The sequence below is a fragment of the Brassica rapa genome, chromosome A09 (assembly GCF_000309985.2).
Source record: "Brassica rapa cultivar Chiifu-401-42 chromosome A09, CAAS_Brap_v3.01, whole genome shotgun sequence".
In the NCBI taxonomy this organism is placed as follows: domain Eukaryota; kingdom Viridiplantae; phylum Streptophyta; class Magnoliopsida; order Brassicales; family Brassicaceae; genus Brassica; species Brassica rapa.
This window is the reverse complement of record NC_024803.2, coordinates 23,827,871-23,847,913: the sequence shown is the minus strand read 5'-3', so window position 1 is coordinate 23,847,913 and position 20,043 is coordinate 23,827,871. Positions and strand designations below refer to the sequence as shown.

General features: G+C 38.0%; 2 protein-coding genes and 1 long non-coding RNA gene across 3 annotated transcripts in view; 1 reads left to right on the top strand and 2 right to left on the bottom strand.

The window, feature by feature from the left end:
• LOC117128145 overlaps positions 1-20,043 on the bottom strand; it is a 734,122-nt gene that overhangs the window by 39,899 nt on the left and 674,180 nt on the right. The window lies entirely within an intron of this gene.
• Positions 1,876-18,115, top strand: LOC117128150. Its single transcript, XR_004451346.1, has 2 exons — positions 1,876-8,090; positions 14,261-18,115. It is a non-coding gene; the product is annotated as an uncharacterized LOC117128150 (long non-coding RNA).
• On the bottom strand, positions 18,112-19,864 carry LOC103840006 (5'-3' exonuclease). The gene is made up of 5 exons (XM_009116487.3): positions 19,429-19,864; positions 19,207-19,350; positions 18,869-19,103; positions 18,547-18,769; positions 18,112-18,459 (listed from the first exon to the last, which is right to left on the bottom strand). The coding sequence occupies exons 1-5, from the start codon at positions 19,786-19,788 to the stop codon at positions 18,360-18,362; spliced, it is 1,062 nt and encodes a 353-aa protein (XP_009114735.1). The 5' UTR covers positions 19,789-19,864; the 3' UTR covers positions 18,112-18,359.

Here is a 20,043-nt window from a genome sequence, read left to right as displayed (position 1 = left end):
AATCAGGAAGAAATCGCAACAGGAAAAACGATAGCCGGCTAGTCACCGCACAATCCTTAAACCGAAAGTAAACCTAGGTCTTGCCCTAAACCCAGCGCACTGGTCTCTAACATCTCTAGGCATAGTATCAAACACCCTGATACGAGATCCCAAAATTTGTCTCTTTGCCAATATTCGAACGTCTTCAGAAAATCCCGCAAGTTTACACACTGCGGAAAACTCTCGAAACAGATTATGGATATGGCAATTCACACAGAGTTAGATTACGAGACGACAATTCGTAGTCTTCCCTCTACACCCATACAAAATGCCATCGGCAGCAACACGCCTTATAATGAACTACGAAAGGCTTGATCCCTTCAACAAGGGTACGTAGGCAGCCGTCATAAGGCGCAGCCCCAATCTTATCGCGTTTTCTACTTTTAGGAGAGCGAGAAGATCACTTACCACAGACCTTTTCAACCATTAATTCCGCCTAACTCACCTAACTTGCCTAACTTGCCAAGCCACTCGCTAGAACCTCACGCTAGAAGCTCATGGTTCTAACGAGCTGGGGGGCTAACTGTTGGGGTCAAAATCGGTCACGACGGAATCAATGTCTGAAAGTCCGTAAAAATCAGCATAAACGTTTTTACGAAAAGTAATCTTCGTAAAGATATCTTTATCTTTACGAAGAGCCTTGTAGTAAAATCTCGTCCAAATCTCAATCGAACCACTAAATACCGATTGTCCGAAGGCAACGGACATGTATCCAAATCGGCCGCGGACAAGCTCGAGTATGGAAATCAGACCGCGGACAAGCCAAGCTCGATCGATACGCGGCGACCAAGCATGCACCCAACTCGGTCGCTACATAGCGACCGAGCTCGAACCAAGCTCGGTCGCTACGTAGCGACCGAGCATCCGTCTCGCTCGGTAGCTATGTAGCGACCGAGCCCGAGCCAAGCTCAGTCACTACGTAGCGACCGAGCATCCGTCTCGCTCGGTCGCTACGTAGCGACCGAGCGTCCGTCTCGCTCAGTCGCTACGTAGCGACCGAGCCCAAGCCAAGCTCGGTCGCTACGTAGCGACCGAGCCCGAGCCAAGCTCGGTCGCTATGTAGCGACCGAGCGTCCGTCTCGCTCGGTCGCTACGTAGCGACTGAGCCCGAGCTAAGCTCGGTCGCTACGTAGCGACCGAGCGTCCGTCTCGCTTGGTCGCTACGTAGCGACCGGGCTCGAGCCAAAGTTTGGTCGCTGCGTAGCGACCGAGCTCTTCCGAACATCGGTATGACACCAGTCCATGCATTCTCGTCAAACCTTCAAATGCTATCTCCCGAAGACCGTAGCGAGCTCAGTCTATGTTTTCCGCTATTCTAAATCATCGATCAAACTTCGCGGATTATAAACCGCGGAAAGTTCTTTCTTTGTCAAAAGAAATCGTAGTAAACTCTTCGAGTCGGAAGACGGCCCAAAGGGACCTAAAACACGACTCCAGGCCCATCCTGCGATTTCTTAACCAAAAGCCCGTAAACCACAGCCCGGTTTACGCTTGGTCCACAAGGAAGGATAAATGTCAAGTTTCCGCGGATAAATACGGAAGTTTTGAAGATAATTGTGAAAATCGGGAAAAATGGAATATCTCCATTTTTATGCTATGACGGCTTAAGGGCAGAAGAGTAAAAGCGTAAACCGACCTTGGAGCTAGTATATAAGGAGTCCTAGGCGAGGAGCATGGGGGGGAGAACTTTTTAGATTCGGAATTCTTTGCACTTAGAAACTTTAGGCTTATTCTCGACAAGTTCGGTTTCTATGACTGGCACTCGATTACTAGACGAACTCGCCCAGGCAGTTCGATCTCTTGTCCAGCTCTATCAATTGAACTACGTTCGGCTTGATCCTCGAAAGGGGTACGTAGGCAGCCTTTAACAAGGTTCAGTCCGAAATCAATCAAAAACCTTTTCTTTATCTATTTCGTTTTTCGTTATCGAGCTGCGACTCAACTAGGTTTGAGCTTTTAGGCCGCTAGAACTAAGTAACTTGCTGACAGCCTTTGCGGCCAAAGCTTTCATGATCTCTTGTAATGATCGCAACGCTCTTACGCGGACTGGAAATAAGATCAACTGTTTTCCCTAAACTTGTTTGTTGTCTTTTCATAATTTCCGCATATATTTGGTCACTTGTCGTTGGCTCCCGCAGAGATCCGGGACCTCTGGGAAATTAGGGTTTTCCTAGTTTTCTAATTTAAACGGAAATCGACAGTGCGAATTTCGGTTCCCACAGATTTCTTTTATTTAGGGAGAGTAATTCCATTTGAATGGCCTTCTTCCACTCTTCCCAATCATGTTTTTTCTAACATTCCAAAATGGACCTTGGATCGGGATCATCATTATCATGATCGATCTCTTTGGACACAGAAAAGGAGAAAATTCCATCAACATCTTTAATCTTATTTTTGATCCATAACTTGTCATTTCGGGCGTAGTTGATGGAAATCTCATACTTTTCTGTTCCCTTCTCGTTATCTGGATCATCTTTATCTATGCCTTCTTTCATATATTTTTCGGTATCAGGTTCTTCTGAAACCTTTCCATTTATGTCTTCATTCAGACATCTTTCAATATCAGGTTCTTTTGGAACCTTACTATTTTGCTTATCAAATTTCTTTTTCTTTCGAAGATTATTATCTTTAGAACCCGCTGGTCACCCCCTCTTTAACTAAACCCTAGGTTCGTTCATTTTGTTTCCATCAGTTTGTTTTCTATGAACATCAAGTCTTGATGGAACATTTTCAGCGGGTATACATGACTTCGTCACCTTTCTCGTATATTTGAACGCATCTGGTAACGGGTTTGCCAAATTATGCAAATGAACAATTTTCTGAACTTCCAGCTATCTTTGATTCGTAGGTGGATCAAGGTGTAACAACGATGATGTACACCAAGTAATCTCTTTAGGAATTTCTCCAATTCCTCCCCCTAATGGTGGAAATTTATTCTCATTAAAATAGCAATCGGCAAACCTTGTCGTAAACATATCACCAGTTACCGGTTCCAGATATCTTATTATACTTGGTCACATAAAACCCACATATATTCCCAATCTCCTTTGTGGGCCCATTTTTGTTCTTTGTGGCGGTGCAATCGGAACATAGACCGCACACCCAAAGACACAAAGATGGGATACGTATGGCTCTTGCCCAGATGCCAATTGTAATGGGCAGTACTTATGATATGTACTCGGTCTTAACCGAACCAGTGCAGCCGCATGCAATATCCATACTGAAATTGGGAACTTTGTTCTCAAGACTAACGGTCTTGCAATCAACTGCAACCGTTTTATCAATGACTCGGCCATGCCATTTTGTGTATGCACATGGGGAACTGGATGTTCCACATCAATCCCCATTGACATGCAATAATCATCAAAGGCTTGAGATGTAAATTCACCAGCATTATCAAGCATTACTTTCTTAATGGCATACTGTGAGAACTGCGTTCTCAGCTTTATTATCTGGGCAATGAACTTTGCGAAAACTATATTTCGTGTTGTCAAAAGACACACACTTAACCATGAAATACTTAAATGGCCCGCACGGTGGGTGGATCGGCCCACATATATCACCATGTATTCTTTCTAAAAATATTGGTGATTCATTGCCTACTTTTGCTGGTGATGGCCGAGTTATAAGTTTCCTTGAGAACATGCATTACATGTAAACTAACCCGTTTGCAAGTTTTTTTCGTTTTCCAACGGATGGTCATTCGAATTTTACACTATCTTTCACATCATGACTGAACCAGAATGTCCTAGCCTCTCATGCCAACTTTTAAATGTATCAGTAAACTTCATGTTTACCAAGACATAGGACTCAATCATGGTTATTTTCGTACAATATAGTCTAGAGGATAACATTCTTAATTCTTCCAATATATGTTTCCTCTAAGACTTAATGCAAAGAAATTCAATGCCATCTTTACTCATAGTCTCAATATGGTATCCATTTCTTCGGATATCATTAAAACTTAACAAGTTTCTATGAGACTCGGGGAAATACAATGCATCACTTATTTCAAATATCGTTCCCCCTGGCATTGAAAATTTTGTTCTTCCGGAGCCTATAATAATATTTGCATTATCAGATATTGTACTTACGCTTTCAGCGTAATCTCTTATTTTGAGACTGGAGGAATATTTCTTATTTTTTATTATCGTGTGCGTTGACGCACTATCTGCCAAACACATATCTCCAACCATAATCTCAAAGTTTGGTATTTTCTGAATTAAAACATATATTATTAAACATGAAACATAACAAACATAACATATATCTTACAAAAAAATATATAGATATTATAATACAATAAACTTTATATCATATTGATTTATATCACTCATCGATAGTCTCTGGTCCAACCAGAAAGTCTGATACGTCGAGATGAGTATCATCTTTTAAACCATGAAAGGATGGCCCGGGTTCATCAAAGATGAAGTTTGTTTCACCTCTTCCTTTCTCTTTTCCCTTTTGAGATTCTCTGTACAGATCGGCTAAGTGTTTTGGTGTACGACAACTACGTACCCAATGACCTTTCATGCCGCATCTGTAGCAAACCTTTCCTGTTTGCCTTTTATCATCTCGGTCCTTTTCATTCCTTTTATTTTCGTGGAAGTTCTTATTATCTCTTTCATCATAGGGACAAAATCTTCTTCCACGACCATGATAACGGTTTCCACCACGTCCACGACCTCGTCCTCTCCTATTATCATAACTGGATGATGCAACATTCGCTTCTGGGAATGGAGCAGATCCAGTGGGACGAGCTTGATGGTTTAAATTCACGAGTTGATTATTCTGCTCCGCTATAAGGAGGACTTGCATCAACTCCGAGTAACGGGTATATCCATTCGTCCGGTACTGTTGCTGCAGGACTACATTTTGCAGGATGGAACGTGGAGAGAGTTTTCTCGATCATATCATAATCACTTATTTTCTCTCCACATAACATCATCCTCGATGTAATTCCGAACATCGCGGAATTAAACTCACTTACACTTTTGTAGTCCTGGAACCGAAGATGGATCCACTCGTGTTTAGCTTTCGGTAAGATCACTGATGATCGAACCTCTCATTTAAAGATTTCTAGAGGTCACAAGGATCCTCTTTCGTAATATACTCATCCTTTAAACCATCATGGATGTGGTGTCGTAAGAATATCATGGCTTTTGCCTTTTTCTCATCCGACACCGTTTTTGAACTATCGATGGTTTCCAAAAGCCTGTTTCTTCTCATGTGCATCTTTGCATCCACTGCCCATGTCATATAATTATTTCCCGTAATATCCAGGGTATTAATTTCGAGCTTTGCCAAATTCGACATGATAACTGTATTCAAAGAATAATAATATATAAATATAGTAAAGACAGAAATTTAAATGCAGAAATTAAAGGCACAAAATAAAAGCATAAACTTAAATTGCAGAAATTTAAATAGCATAAATAAAATCGGGAGGCTTAGCCTACCACATGATCTGAGGAGTCATAGACTGCCATATTGATCATTATTTTTCAAAGTCCGAGGAGACATGGTCTACCATTTTGACTATTACTATTTCAAGGTCCGAGGAGACATGGTCTACCATTTTTGACCCTTTATTTTTATTCACGGAGGCAAAGCCTACCACGTGTTTTTCTGATCGTGAAGGCATAGCCTACCATAACGATCAATCTTTTGGATTGGTAAGCTTTGGTTGGTTAGAGCTTCTGGATTGATAGACTGCACTGGTATGTGAGAGCTCGTGCTGATAACGTGTTATGAATAATAAGTGAGGAACTGATTTTGTCTTTATATATATATGTGTGTTTGGTGATAGAGACAAGTGAGAGATATAATATGGGACCATTTTGTCTTTTATTGTATTATATGTGGTGGTGTTGTACGAAAGGGAAAGAGTGAGTGAGAGAATAAAAGTAAACTTTATTGTTTTTCTTGTGTTGTACATCATTTACAAACGAAGATGAAGCTTTATTTATAGTGAGCATTCACCGACTTTTGAAAAGAGGACAAGACTATTAATCAGACATCTTTCTAATGATGATGCAAATGGTCAGTCCATGAAAGGACATGTGTCCTATTATGTGTAAGTGTATGGATGATCATACGTAACAATGATCTTATTATTGATTTCTACGTAGCCCTTACAAATGTATGAGAAGCTATATTTATAGCAATAGTAAATCTGTTAGTTTTACCTGACATATAACAAAAAGACAAAAGAGGAAGATAAACAGTATCTTCTAAATAGATAATCATTAGCATAACACTCCCCTTGATTATCTATTGTGTGTTACGTAGTGCCTCGTTAAAAATCTAGTCATGGAAAACCCCATTGGGATAAAAACCATGACGAGGGAAAAAGAGTACACTGCCGTAATCTCCCCCTGAGAATAGTAGAAATAGATTTCTTGTCACAGGTCACGCAAATGCCGCATTCTGATACCTTAAACGTGTTAGTCGGAATGTCCTATGACCGTACATACTTGATGTCCACCTCTTTATTTTTCTCTAACTCCCTTATGTATGAGAATGTATCCGGAGGGATGTGCTTTGTTTTGTCGCTTTTGATGTAGCCTTCTTTGAGTTGAGCGACACAAGCCGAATTGTCATCAAATACTTTTGTCGGTTCCGCTTAATTCTTGTATGTGGTGACTCATTGACCGAAGCCACACACATTCTCGACATGCTTCGTGAAGCGCAATAGTTTCTCCTTGATTCGAAGATGTCACAACCAGAGTTTGTTTCTGGGACCACCAATTGTAAAAACATAGCCGGTTTGTGTTCGACTTTATAAATATTATGTATCTGCAAAACCATACCAAACTTGGAGTTTCTGGGACAAATCAATCCTAAATCAACACGTACCCTGGAGAGAACATATATGTTCTCGACGCCGTTCTAATTTCCATAAATTGGAAATGAGCTATATCTCGCAAAGACATTAGTGTCTAAAAGTATATTTAATCAAACACAACTCGCAAGATATATAACCTTATATATGATTTATTACCATTAGCATCTCCAAAGTATTTATTCATATAAGATCTTACCATGATATTTTAAAACAACATCTCTTTTAACATCGAGAGATCTATTTACCATTTGAGTACTCAAAGGAGTTGCTTTGTCCATATAAAAGCGTTTCAATAACCTTTTCATATAGTTTGATTGATGCACAAATATTCCTTCTCGGAGATGCTCTATATGGAGCCCAAGACAAAACTTTGTCTTGCTGAGATCTTTCATTTCGAACTCCTCATTCATATGAGTTCGAGCATCATCAACCTTCTTTTGAGTTCCAATTATATTAAGGTCATCTACATGTACATCAATGATCATAAAGCCGAATGAAGATTTCTTTATAAAGAGGATGGACATATCGCATTATTCACATGTCCTTTACTCAAAAGATATTCACTTAAGCGATTGTACCACGTGCGTCCGGATTGCTTTAATCCGTAAAGTGATCGCTGTAACTTGGCCGAACAAATCTTCCTGGATTTTTCTTTCAATGCCCCTGGCATTTTCAATCTCTCAGGGAGTTTCATATATATATTGTTATCCAACGATCCATACAAATATGCAGTCACAAAGTCCATGAGATGCATTTCAAGACTTTTAGACGCCGTTAGGCTCATCAAAAATCTAAAAGTAATTGCATCCATTACCGGGGAAAACATTTCCTCAAAATAAATTTCTGATCTCTAAGAAAAACCTTGGGCAAATAATCAGGCTTTATATCGTGTTACTTTTCTCACGAATACCCACTTACCAACAAGATTTATATTCTCAGGCGTTATGACTATAAGTCCAAAAACATTCCAAAAAGGACCTTGGATCGGGATCATCATAAAGATCAAACTCTTTGGACATAGAAAGGGAGAACATTCCACAAACATCTTTTATCATATTTCTGATCCATAACTTTTCATTTCAATCATAGTTGATGGAAATCTCATACTTTTTTGTTCCCTTCTCGTCATCCGGATCCCTATCTTTATTTGGTTCTTCTTGAACCTTTTCATTTATGCCTTCTTTCAGACATTTTTCAGTATCAGGTTCTTCTGGAACCTTACTATTTTGCTCATCCAATTTCTTTTTCTTTCGGGGATTTTAAACTTTAGAACCCGCTGGCCTTCTCCTCTTTAACTGACCCTTAAGTTCATTCATTTTGTTACCATCAGTTTGTTCTATATGAACATCAACTCTTGATGGAACATTTTCAACGGGTATATCATGTTGTATCTATGAACACATTTAGTAACTGGTTTGCCAAATTATGCGAATGCACAATTTGCATAATTTCCAGCTTTCTTTAATTCATAGGAGGATCAAGGTGTAACAACGACTATGTACACCATGTAATCTTTTTAGGAACTTTTCTAATTCCTCCCCATAACACTGGAAATTCATCCTCATGGCAATCAGCAAACTGTGCCATAGACATATCACTAGTTACCGGTTCAAGACACTTTATATACGGCTTGTTTTAACTCTTCCAGAGTTTTATACATTCCCGAGAGCATCTTTAACTCTCCAGGGACTACTAAATATTAAGATGCAATTCACGTCGTTTATGTCCTGCCAGACATATCAATATATTGTATCTATTTTAAATTTTCTCCAGTGACCTTGGAACAAGCCGTTTTTCATATCTCAAGGTCATCTTTAATTTCATTCTCTGGGGAAATATATACTTCGGACTTTTGGTCCAAACATTTTTCATTTTTATAACGATCTTTATATCAAATTGATTGCCTCATTCACTCTTTGGCTAATCAATTCACTATACCCTCATACATAGAGGTAGATTCATGATCCTCATTTATATAGCTTTTTTCATTTATTGTCGACAATCTGTTTTGTCTTTGGTTCCATCTTTTTACCCGTACTGATATGGTTAATCGTGATCTCTTTATCATCATTAATGATTTACCCAGGTACCTGAACATTATATTAACCATATCAACGGTCTCATTATGAGATTCATCCTCTATTTATATTTTTGCTCCTTTTCGAGGACTCTTTGGAACCAAAGTGGTCTATCACGTCTCTAGCATGCCATAGACTCATATATCGTCCGTTTAGGACACATTTTATTACTGTAGCCTTTTAAGCTGGAATATGAGATTTCATTATTTCATCAAAATGTTTGGCATGCATTTTGTAAATGGATTATCCTACTTTTCATTGTAATCTTCACATATCTCATTCCATCAGCTTATAATATGCTTCTAGCAAACTTGCGAGCATATTTCTAATTATCCATATACTTCATCCTTTTGGATTGTATATGTTTTTATTACATGCACAACTACATTTTTACAGCCGATCATGGGGATCATCTTACTTGAATTTACTTTATCAAGTTCTTTTTCGAGTGGGAACATAAGTTTTTCAATGTTTCACTTACTAGGATTCTTTAATTCTTCCCCTCGAGATGATGACACTCCATGTCTAAAATCTCGTACTGAATCCCACTCTAGAACCAATAACATATTCAGTTTTTCCATTTGGAATGAATTATGTTTCAAATCCTTTAGAGTGAGATCTTAATTTGGGGTCTGCTTAAAGAAATCATATATAGTGAACTTGTTTGATGATTCAGCACCCATGATGGTTTCTTTTATTTTCTTGACATGCTATATGTGAAAAACTTCTAGTTTTTCAACATTTCACAAAATAATGTCGATAACATTATTGGAGATAGCTATATATCAGTAAAGTTCATGTTTACCACTCATTTATAATTTTGCCATCTTTTTCTTATGTATGTCTTTTCATCATAAGCTCTTCTAAAGCCAATAATAGTTTTATATTACTAGTTACTATACTTATTTATTTTGAGAGAGAAAAAATATTTGTTACCTTTAGTAGTCATGTGCGATGACCCAATATCTGCCAGATATATCTATCTTCATCCTGAATCTCAAAATCTTATTCAGGAAGATAATTCTCATATCACATCAACATTTTATTTTTATTTTCTGGACCAACCAGAAAATCTGAATCATCAAGATGAGTATCCAAGCGATGAAAAGATTGTCCGGGCTCATAAGAGATGAAGTTTATTTCACTTCCTTTCTCTTGTTCTATTGAATTTCAATATAGATCGGCTAAATATTTGGCGTACGATAACTATGTACCCAATTTTCTTTCTGACCGTGTCTATAGCAAACTTTTTTTGTTTGCCTTTTATCACCCGACCACTTTCATTTTCGTGGAAGTTCTCATTATTCTCATAGGGATGGAATCTTCTTCCTCGTCCTCTTCCACGATCATGATAGCGGTTTCAACCGCATCTACACCATCGTCCTTTTCTAGTAGGACGTACATGATGGTTTAGTATCATGAGTTTCTTTTCTTTTCAATTCTCAGGAGGATTTACATCAACTCCAACAAATTGGCAAATCCTTTCTTTCAAAGATTTAATTACTCAAAAATCTTCTAAATCTTTTCTCATGATACATCTCATCTTATAAACCATCATTGAAGTGGTGTAAAATATAATTTTTTTTCTTATTCTCATCCGATATAGTTTCAACTTATCGATGATTTCTCAAAGCTCATTTTCTCTCAGGTGTATCTCTACACCTACTGCCCAAGTCATATAATTATTTTTCGTAATATCCAGGGCATTAATTTTGAGCTTTGTCAAATTCGACATGATAACATTATTCACATAATAGCATATAAAATATAGTAGACTGAATTTAAAAGCATAATTTAAATGCACAAATTAAAGACATAAAATAAAAGCATAAACTTAAATTGCAGAAATTTAAAAAGCATAAATAAAATCGGGATGCTTAACCTACCACATGATCCGAGGAGTCATAGACTACCATACTGATCATTATTTTTCAAAGTCACAGGAAACATGGTCTACCATTTTGACTTTTACTTATTTCAAGGTCCGAGGAGACTTAGTCTTACCATTTTTGACCCTTTTTTTATTCACGGAGGCAACACCTACCACGTGTTTCTCTGATCGTGAAGGCATAGCCTACCATAACGATCAGTCGGGGAAGACCGTGCCTATCATCCCGAAAATAAAAGGACCTAGCCTTTCACTCCGGAAAAATAATAAAATTTAAATAAATTAAGTATATTGAAAGATATAAATGAAAACTTATCTCGTTTGGTTTTCGGAAAGCGTTTCTGCTGATAACGTGTTGTAAACTATTAGTTCATATGTAATAGTGAGGGATATATAAATCTGTATTTATATATTTTATATTTTATGTTTGGAGAAAAAGGATTCAACGAGAGAGAGAGAGAGATAAAGATGATTATATGTTGTTTTGTTTTTTTTTTTGAGCAAATACAGATTGATTAAGAAAACAGAGTATCAGTCTACAACATCAGATGCAGAAAAAGACAATGAAAGTAAAGCTGGTTTAGCTAAGGAGTCAGCTTGAACATTTGCTAAATGCGGGATAAACTTAAACGAGATAGATAAGAAAGAGCGAGACAGAACATGAATGTCGTGTAGCACCCCTCGCAGAGCCACATCTTGACCTTGAGTCTTCAAGAGCAAAATAAGGTTCTTGGAGTCGAAGTTAACAGTGAGGCTGCTAACATGGGAAGAGACTGCAGCTGTAACTGCAGCTTTAACCGCCAAAGCTTCTGCCACAAGAACCGAAGAAACAAAGCGCCGGTGCGATGAGGAGGATTCTGCAATGAAATTATCAGAGTTCCTGAGTTACCTTTCAAGTCCACAGTTTCCTGTTGCTTGATCCCATTTTGTTTGGTTATTTTTGTATGGGAGAGAGAGGTAAGATATAAATCATGATTTTATTATTGATTTCTACATAGCCCTTACAAATGTACGAGAAACTATATTTATAGCAATGGTAAGTCGGTTAGTTTACCGACATACAACAAAAAGACAAAAGAAGAAGATAAAGATTATCTTCTAAATAGATAATCATTATCATAACTGTTGTATAATAAGAGGTGAGACTTATATATGTATTAATAATTACAATATTATATTCTATTGTGTTTTGGCTGGAATCACGTGAGAAAGAGAGAGATGAGTTGAGAGTGATGTTGACTCAAGAGAGAGAGAATCACTTTTGACTCAGATCTATATCTGTTACAAAGAAAGAGTACATGTATTTATAGTGAAACAAAGTCGGTGTATAAATGACTATGAGCAACAAGACAAAATTACAAATGGACATCTGTAGTGGTGATGATGCAAGGACCACTTGGGGAGGAGAGGACAAGTGTCTTTTTGGATAATCATATTTTTATAATTATTTCTTTAACACTCCCCCTTGATTATCCAAATTAGTATTACGTAGTACCTCGTTAAAAACCTGGTCATGAAAATACCCATTGGGACAAAAACCATGACAAGGAAAAAAGAGTACACTGCCGTAATCTTCCCTTGAAAATATTGGACATAACTTTCTCTTCACAAATCACACAAATGCCGCATTCCAATACCGTAGACGTGTTTTCGGAATGTTGAAGTCGGAAGAGCGTTGGTGAACAAGTCATCCAGATTTTCGCATGACCGTATATACTCGATGCCACTTCTTTATTTTTCTCAAGCTCCCTTATGTACGAGATAAATCTTGGAGGGATGTGCTTTGTTCTGTCGCTCTTGATATAGCCTTCTTTAAGTTGATCAACACAAGCCGAATTGTCTTCAAATATTTTCGTCGGCTCTTTCTCGTTGACTATTCCGCTTGATTCTTGTATGTGGTGACTCATTGACCGAAGCCACACACATTATCGACATGCTTCGTGAAGCGCGATAGTTTCTGCGTGATTCGAAGATGTCGCAACTAGAGTTTGTTTCTGAGACCGCCAAGAGATCGCGGTTCCACCAATTGTAAAAACATAGCCGGTTTGCGATCGAGCCTTATGAGGATCTGATAAATATCCTGCATCTGCAAAACCAACCATACCAAACTCGGGTTTTCTAAAATACATTAACTCTAAATCAATTGTACCTTGAAGGTAACGAAATAAGTGCTTTATTCCGTCCCAATGCCTGCGAGTAGGAGCAGAACTATATTTCGCCAGTAGATTAGTAGCAAAAGCTATATCTGGTCTGGTACAGTTTGCAAGATATAACAACCCATCGATAGCACTCATATAAGGTATTTCTGGACCTAATATCTTATCGCTATATTCGCAGGGCCTAAAAGGATCACTCTCAACATTGAGAGTTCTACCAATCATTGGAGTACTCAAAGGAGTCGCTTTGTCCATACGAAAGCGTTTCAATAACCTTTTCGTATAGTTTGATTGATGCACAAATATTCCTTCTCGGTGATGCTCTATCTGGAGCCCAAGACAAAACTTTGTCTTGCCGAGATCTTTCATTTCAAACTCCTCTTTCATATGAGTTCGAGCATCATCAACCTCCTTTTGAGTTCCAATTATGTTTAGGTCATCTACATATACAGCAATGATCACAAATACAGATGACGATTTCTTTATAAAAACGCATGGACATATCGCATTATTCACATATCCTTTACTCAAAAGATATTCACTTAAGCGATTGTACTACATACGTCCAGATTGTTTTAAGCCGTAAAGTGATCGCTGTAACTTCACCGAACAAATCTCCCTGGATTTTTCTTTCAATGCTTCAGGCATTTTCAATCCCTCAGGGAGCTTCATATATATATCGTTATCCAACGATCCATACAAATATGCACTCACAACGTCCATGAGATGCATTTCAAGATTTTTAGACGCCGTTAGGCTCATCAAAAATCTAAACGTAATTGCATCCATTACCGGGGAATACGTTTCCTCAAAATCAATTTCCGGTATCTGAGAAAAATCTTGGGCAATTAATCGGGCTTTATATCGTGTTACATCATTTTTCTCATTTACTTTTCTCACGAATACCCACTTAAACCCAACAGGATTTATATTCTCAAGCGTTATGACTATAGGTCCAAAGACATTTTTTTTATTCAGGGAGAGTAATTCAATTTGAATGGCCTTCTTCCACTCCTCCCAATCATGTCTTTTTTGACATTCTAAAATGGACCTTGGATCGGGATCATCATTTTCATGATCGATCTCTTTGGACACAGAAAAGGAGAACATTACATCAACATCTTTTATCTTATTTTTGATCCATATCTTTTCATGTCGGGCGTAGTTGATGGAAATCTCATACTTTATTTTCTCCTCTCGTCATCTGTACCATCTTTATCTATGCCTTCTATCATACATTTTTCAGTATAAGGTTCTTCTGGAACCTTTCCTTTATGTCTTCTTTCAGACAATTTTCAATATCAGGTTCTTCTCGAACCTTACTATTTTGCTCATCCAATTTCTTTTTCTTTCGGGGATTTTTATCTTTAGAACCCGCTGGCCTCTCCCTCTTTAACTGAACGCGAGGTTCATTCATTATGTTTCCATCAGTTTGTTCTTTAGAAACATCAACTCTTGATGGAACATTTTCAGCGGGTATACATGACTTCGTCACCCTTCTTGTATCTGTGAACGCATCTGGTAACTGGTTTGCCAAATTATGCAAATGCACAATTTTCTAAACTTCCAGTTCTCTTTGATTCGTAGCGGGATCAAGGTGTAACAACGATGGTGTACACCATGTAATCTCTTGAGGAATTTTACCAATTCCTCCCCCTAACGCTGGAAATTCATCCTTATTAAAATGGCAATCGGAAAATTGTGCCGTAAACATATCACCAGCTACTGGTTCCAGATATCTTATCATACTTGGTGACGTATAACCCACATATATTCCCAATCTCCTTTGTGGGCCCATTTTTGTTCTTTGTGGCGGAGCTATCGGAACATAGACCGCACACCCAAAGACACGGAGATGGGATACATCTGGCTCTTGCCCAGATGCCAATTGTAATGTGGAGTACTTATGATATGCACTCGGTCTTAACCGAACCACTACAGCCGCATGCAATACAGCATGTCCCCATACAGAAATTGGGAGCTTTGTTCTCAAGACTAACGGTCTTGCAATCAACTACAACTGTTTTATCAATGACTCGGCCATGCCATTTTGTGTATGCGCATGGGGAACTGGATGCACCACATCAGTCTCCATTGACATACAATAATCATCAAAGGCTTGCGATGTAAACTCACCAGCATTATCAAGTCTTACTTTCTTAATGGCATACTCTGAGAACTGCGTTCTCAGCTTTATTATCTGGGCAATGAACTTTGCGAAAGCCGTATTTTGTGTCATCAAAAGAGACACACTTGACCATCTACTAGATGCGTCAATCAATACCATGAAATATTTAAACGGCCCGCACGGTGGGTGGATCGGCCCGCACGGTGGGTGGATCGGCCCACATACATCACCATGTATTCTTTCAAAAAACATTGGTAATTCATTGCCTACTTTTGCTGGTGATGGCCTAGTTATAAGCTTTCCTTGAGAACATGCAGTACATGTAAACTCGCCCGTTTGCAAAATATTTATGTTTTTCAACAGATGGCCATTCAAATTTTGCACTATCTTTCTCATCATGACTGAACCAGGATGTCCTAGCCTTTCATACCATATTTTAAATGTATCAGTGAACTTCATGTTTACCACGGCATAGGACTCAGTCCTGGTTATTTTTCGTACAATATAGTCCAGATGATAACATTCTTAACTCTTCCAATATATGTTTCCTCTCGGACTTAATGCAAAGAAATTCAATGCCATCTTTACTCATAGTCTCAATATGATATCCATTTCTTCGGATATCCTTAAAACTTAACAAGTTTCTATGAGACTTGGGGGAATACAATGCATTACTTATTTCAAATATCGTCCCCCCTGGTATTGAAATTTTGCTCTTCCAGAGCCCATAATAATCTTTGCATTACCAGATATTGTACTTACGTTTCCAGCGTAATTTCTTATTTTGAGACTGGAAAAATATTTTTTATCTTTAATTATCATGTGCATTGACGCACTATCTGCCAAACACAAATCTCCATTTATAGTCTCAAAGTTTGGCATTTTCTAAATATAAAATATTCATAAAACATATATTATTAAACATCAAACAAACATAACATATATCTTACAACAAAAGATATAGATACTATAATACAGTCTACTTATATCACATCGATTTATATCACTCATCGATACTCTCTGGCTGAGTATCATCAAGATGAGTATCATCGTTTAAACCATGAAAGGATGGCCCAGGTTCATCAGAGATGAAGTTAGTTTCACCTCTTCCTTTCTCTTTTCCCTTTTGGGATTCTCTATACAGATCGGCTAAATGTTTTGGTGTACGACAACTACGTACCCAATGACCTTTCATGCCGCATCTGTAGCAAACCTTTCCCGTTTGCCTTTTATCATCCTGGCCCTTTTCATTCCTTTCATTTTTCATGGAAGTTCTTGTTATCTCTTTCATCATAGGGACGAAATCTTCTTCCTCGTCCTCTTCCACGACCATGATAACAGTTTTCACCACGTTCACGACCTCGTCCTCTCCTATTATCATAACTGGATGATGCAACATTTGCTTCTGGGAATGGAGCAGATCCAGTGGGACGAGCTTGATGGTTTAAAGTCACGAGTTGATTATTCTGCTCCGCTACAAGGAGGACTTGCATCAACTCCTAGTAACAGGTTTATCCATTCACCCGGTACTGTTGCTGCAGGATTACATTTTCAGGATGGAACGTAGAGAGAGCTTTCTCGATCATATCATAATCACTTATTTTCTCTCCCCATAAAAGTAATTCCGAACATCGCAGAACTAAACTCACGAACACTTTTGTAATCCTGGAACCGGAGATGGATCCACTCGTGTTTAGCTTTCGGTAAGATCACATATTTCTGATGATCGAACCTCTCTTTTAAAGATTTCCATAGGTTACAAGGATCCTCTTTCGTAATATATTCATCCTTTAAACCATCATGGATGTGGTGTCGAAAGAATATCATGGCTTTTGCCTTTTTCTCATCCGACACCATTTTTTGAACTATCGATGGTTTCCAAAAGTCTGTTTCCTCTCAGGTGCATCTTTGCACCCACTGCCCAGGTGATATAATTATTTCGCGTAATATCCAGGGCATTAATTTCGAGCTTTGTCAAATTCGACATGATAACTGTATTCATAGAATAATTATATACAAATAGTAATTACGAGAATTTAAATGCGTAATTTAAATGCAGAAATTAAAGTCTTAATATAAAAGCAAAAATTAAGTTGCAGAAATTTAAATTGCAGGAATTTAAATAGCATAAATAAAATCGGGAGGTTCAGTCTACCACAATGATCCGAGGAGTCATATACTACCATATTGATCATTTTCAAAGTCCGAGGAGACATGGTCTACCATTTTGACTTTTACTTTTTTTCAAGGTCCGAAGAGACATAGTTTACCATTTTTGACCTTTTCTTTTTTTTATTCACGGAGGCAAAGCCTACCACGTGTTTCTCTGATCGTGAAGGCATAGCCTACCATAACGATCAGTCGGGGAAGGCAGCGCCTAACATCCCAAAAATAAACGGAGAAGGCCTAGCCTCTCACTCCAGAACATTAATAAAATTTAAATAAATTAAGTATATTGAAATACATAAATTTGAACATTACCTCGACTGGTTTAAGAACTTTCGGATTGATAAGCTTCGGTTGGTCAAAGCTTCGTGCTGATAACGTGTTGTATAATAAGAGGTGAGACATATATATGTATTAATAATTATAATATTATATTCTATTGTGTTTTGGATGGAATCACGTGAGAAAGAGAGAGATGAGTTGAGAGTGATGTTGACTCAAGAGAGAGAGAATCACTTTTGTACTTAGATCTATATTTCTTACAAAGGGAGAATACATGTATTTATAGTGAAACAAAATCAGTGTATAAACCGACTATGAGCAACAAAACAAAATTACAAATGGACATATGTAGTGGTGATGATGCGATGACCACTTGAGAAGGAGAGGATAAGTGTCTTTTTGGATAATCATCTTTTTATAATTATTTCTTTAACAATAACAAGATTCCTTTTGTTATTACCTTTTATGGCTCTCACATTGGTGGAAGCAACTATTGCATGTTAATTGTTATTAACAATTTTACGCAATGAATTGACCTCTCCTTTATCTTCATGTTATAATACCAACTAATTGATATATAGATTCACCATATATATATAGGAGGGAAGTATGTAACCAAATCCAATATGCAACTACACAGTGAACTTGCGAATTAACTAAAAGTTTTTACTGAACTTAAGATCAGCCGCTAGCAAAAGCTAACATCAGTTCTTGAGTAGATATCCATTGAATGGTTAGCACCAAGATGTGTTGGTGTGCTTGAGGTTTCTCAGTATCATCCATGCAAGGTTGAGAAGAAGCTTGACAGTACTTCTGAATCATTGCTTGTATCTCTCTCCACCAGCCATTCCTCTTCAATCTGTACCTTCACATCTCTGTGATAAAAAAAAGGAATGATTACAGAATATCCAACAGGAGATGCATGCATTAATAATCAAAATGAAAGTGAGAAAGAAAGGAACCTTTTCAAGGCAAGAACTTGATAGTTTCTTCTCAAGTAATCTGCATATTTGGTAAGGGCTTCTTGAGCATATGGTCTCCCCACAGTTCTTACAGCTGCAGCGCTTAGTAAATTCTCCAGAGAACCATGTTTCCTCACAAGTTTCATTGCTGTTTTTCTTCCAAACGCCGGGACAACATGCTGAATCCCTGGAACTCCATCGACCTCATCACCCATTATGCATCCTATCACCAAAACCCATTATAGTCTTGTTTAGTAAAACTCCATACTCCGAACAGCTAAATTTAGGCTTTAATATACATAACAAAGCAATGTACACTTACGAAAGCTCAAATCAGACTGTGGATCACAGTTATACTGGGCATGGTAGTGTTTCAGTGTATAGAAAGACCATCTTCTGAGATCAGCCAATGGAATGACAATCTGAACATTTTCTGAGATCAGCTGCTTAAAGTCTTTGTCAGGCGATGCAATAACCGCGCGGTGCCCTCTTTGCACGGCTTGTTCCATAAGTGTAGCCACCACATCGTCTGCTTCATGCCCTTGTATTCTAACAACCTTGTCCATCAAACCAGCTTCAAGTCAGATCATTTATTCAAAATTCTATGGCTTAAGTTCAAACACCAACACTACAACTGAGTAGAAGCATAGTTTTACCCACTGGCACATTGCATTTTCTAAGAACTTCTTCGACGAATTGGTGTGGCCTTTTGGAGTATTTCCCAGGATTTGGTGATTTCCTATGCGCTTTATATGAAGGCAGTAACTCTCGGCGTAGCTTGTTACCTTCTTCTCCATCAAGAACCTACAAAGGAAACATCTTTCAGACGTTTTCATAGATTGCAGAAATGAAAAGACTTGTGCAGAGAGGAGAGTGTTTTACAGCTATGACGGGATCGGTGAGGCTGACTTGAGAGAAGAAGAGTGAAAGCCAGTGACCAAAAGCTTGTGAACTTGGCTTGTTTCCTTCGTAGCAGAGTGGACTAACGTCTAAGAAGAAGACCCTTTTCTTTTTCTTCCTGCTTTCTTCATTCATACCATCATTGGCAACAGCTTGCCCACGATCTGTTCGATGAAATGCCTCAGTGGAAGAGTGCGACACTGAAGATGCGCGAAGATGTGAAGAAGAAGAAGAAGAAGAAGTGACCCATTTTGCTCGCGAAGATTTAGTCTTTTCGATGGATTGACTTCTCAAGAATAGAAGAAAAGAATTCGATTGAGCAAATCCTACTGTTGTCATCATCTTCAACCTTGAGAGAGAGAGAAGGGTTTTACACTCAATTTGTTAATTATCCACAGACGTTTTCGCTTTCATTTGTCCTTTTTTTCATTTTCTAACTCAGGAAGGTTATGGGCCTTAAGTGGGCTTTTCAGATGAAAAACTTTCAACGTTATTACAACGTACGTATCTCAATAATCAACTCTTTTTTTTTCTAATTGCAAAAAGTTTGGCCGAAACTCATAATTCCTTGATTGGTAGAATATTAGTATAAAAACA

Bases quoted from the DNA above. Each gene is read 5' to 3' on its own strand.
- LOC103840006 (XM_009116487.3), bottom strand. From the start codon at position 19,788: ATGATGACAACAGTAGGATTTGCTCAATCGAATTCTTTTCTTCTATTC. The intron at 19,351-19,428 runs GTAAAACACTCT...TTTCCTTTGTAG, and splicing joins TCACCGATCCCGTCATAGCT to GTTCTTGATGGAGAAGAAGG. The intron at 18,460-18,546 runs GTTCCTTTCTTT...TTTTTATCACAG, and splicing joins CAAGTTCTTGCCTTGAAAAG to AGATGTGAAGGTACAGATTG.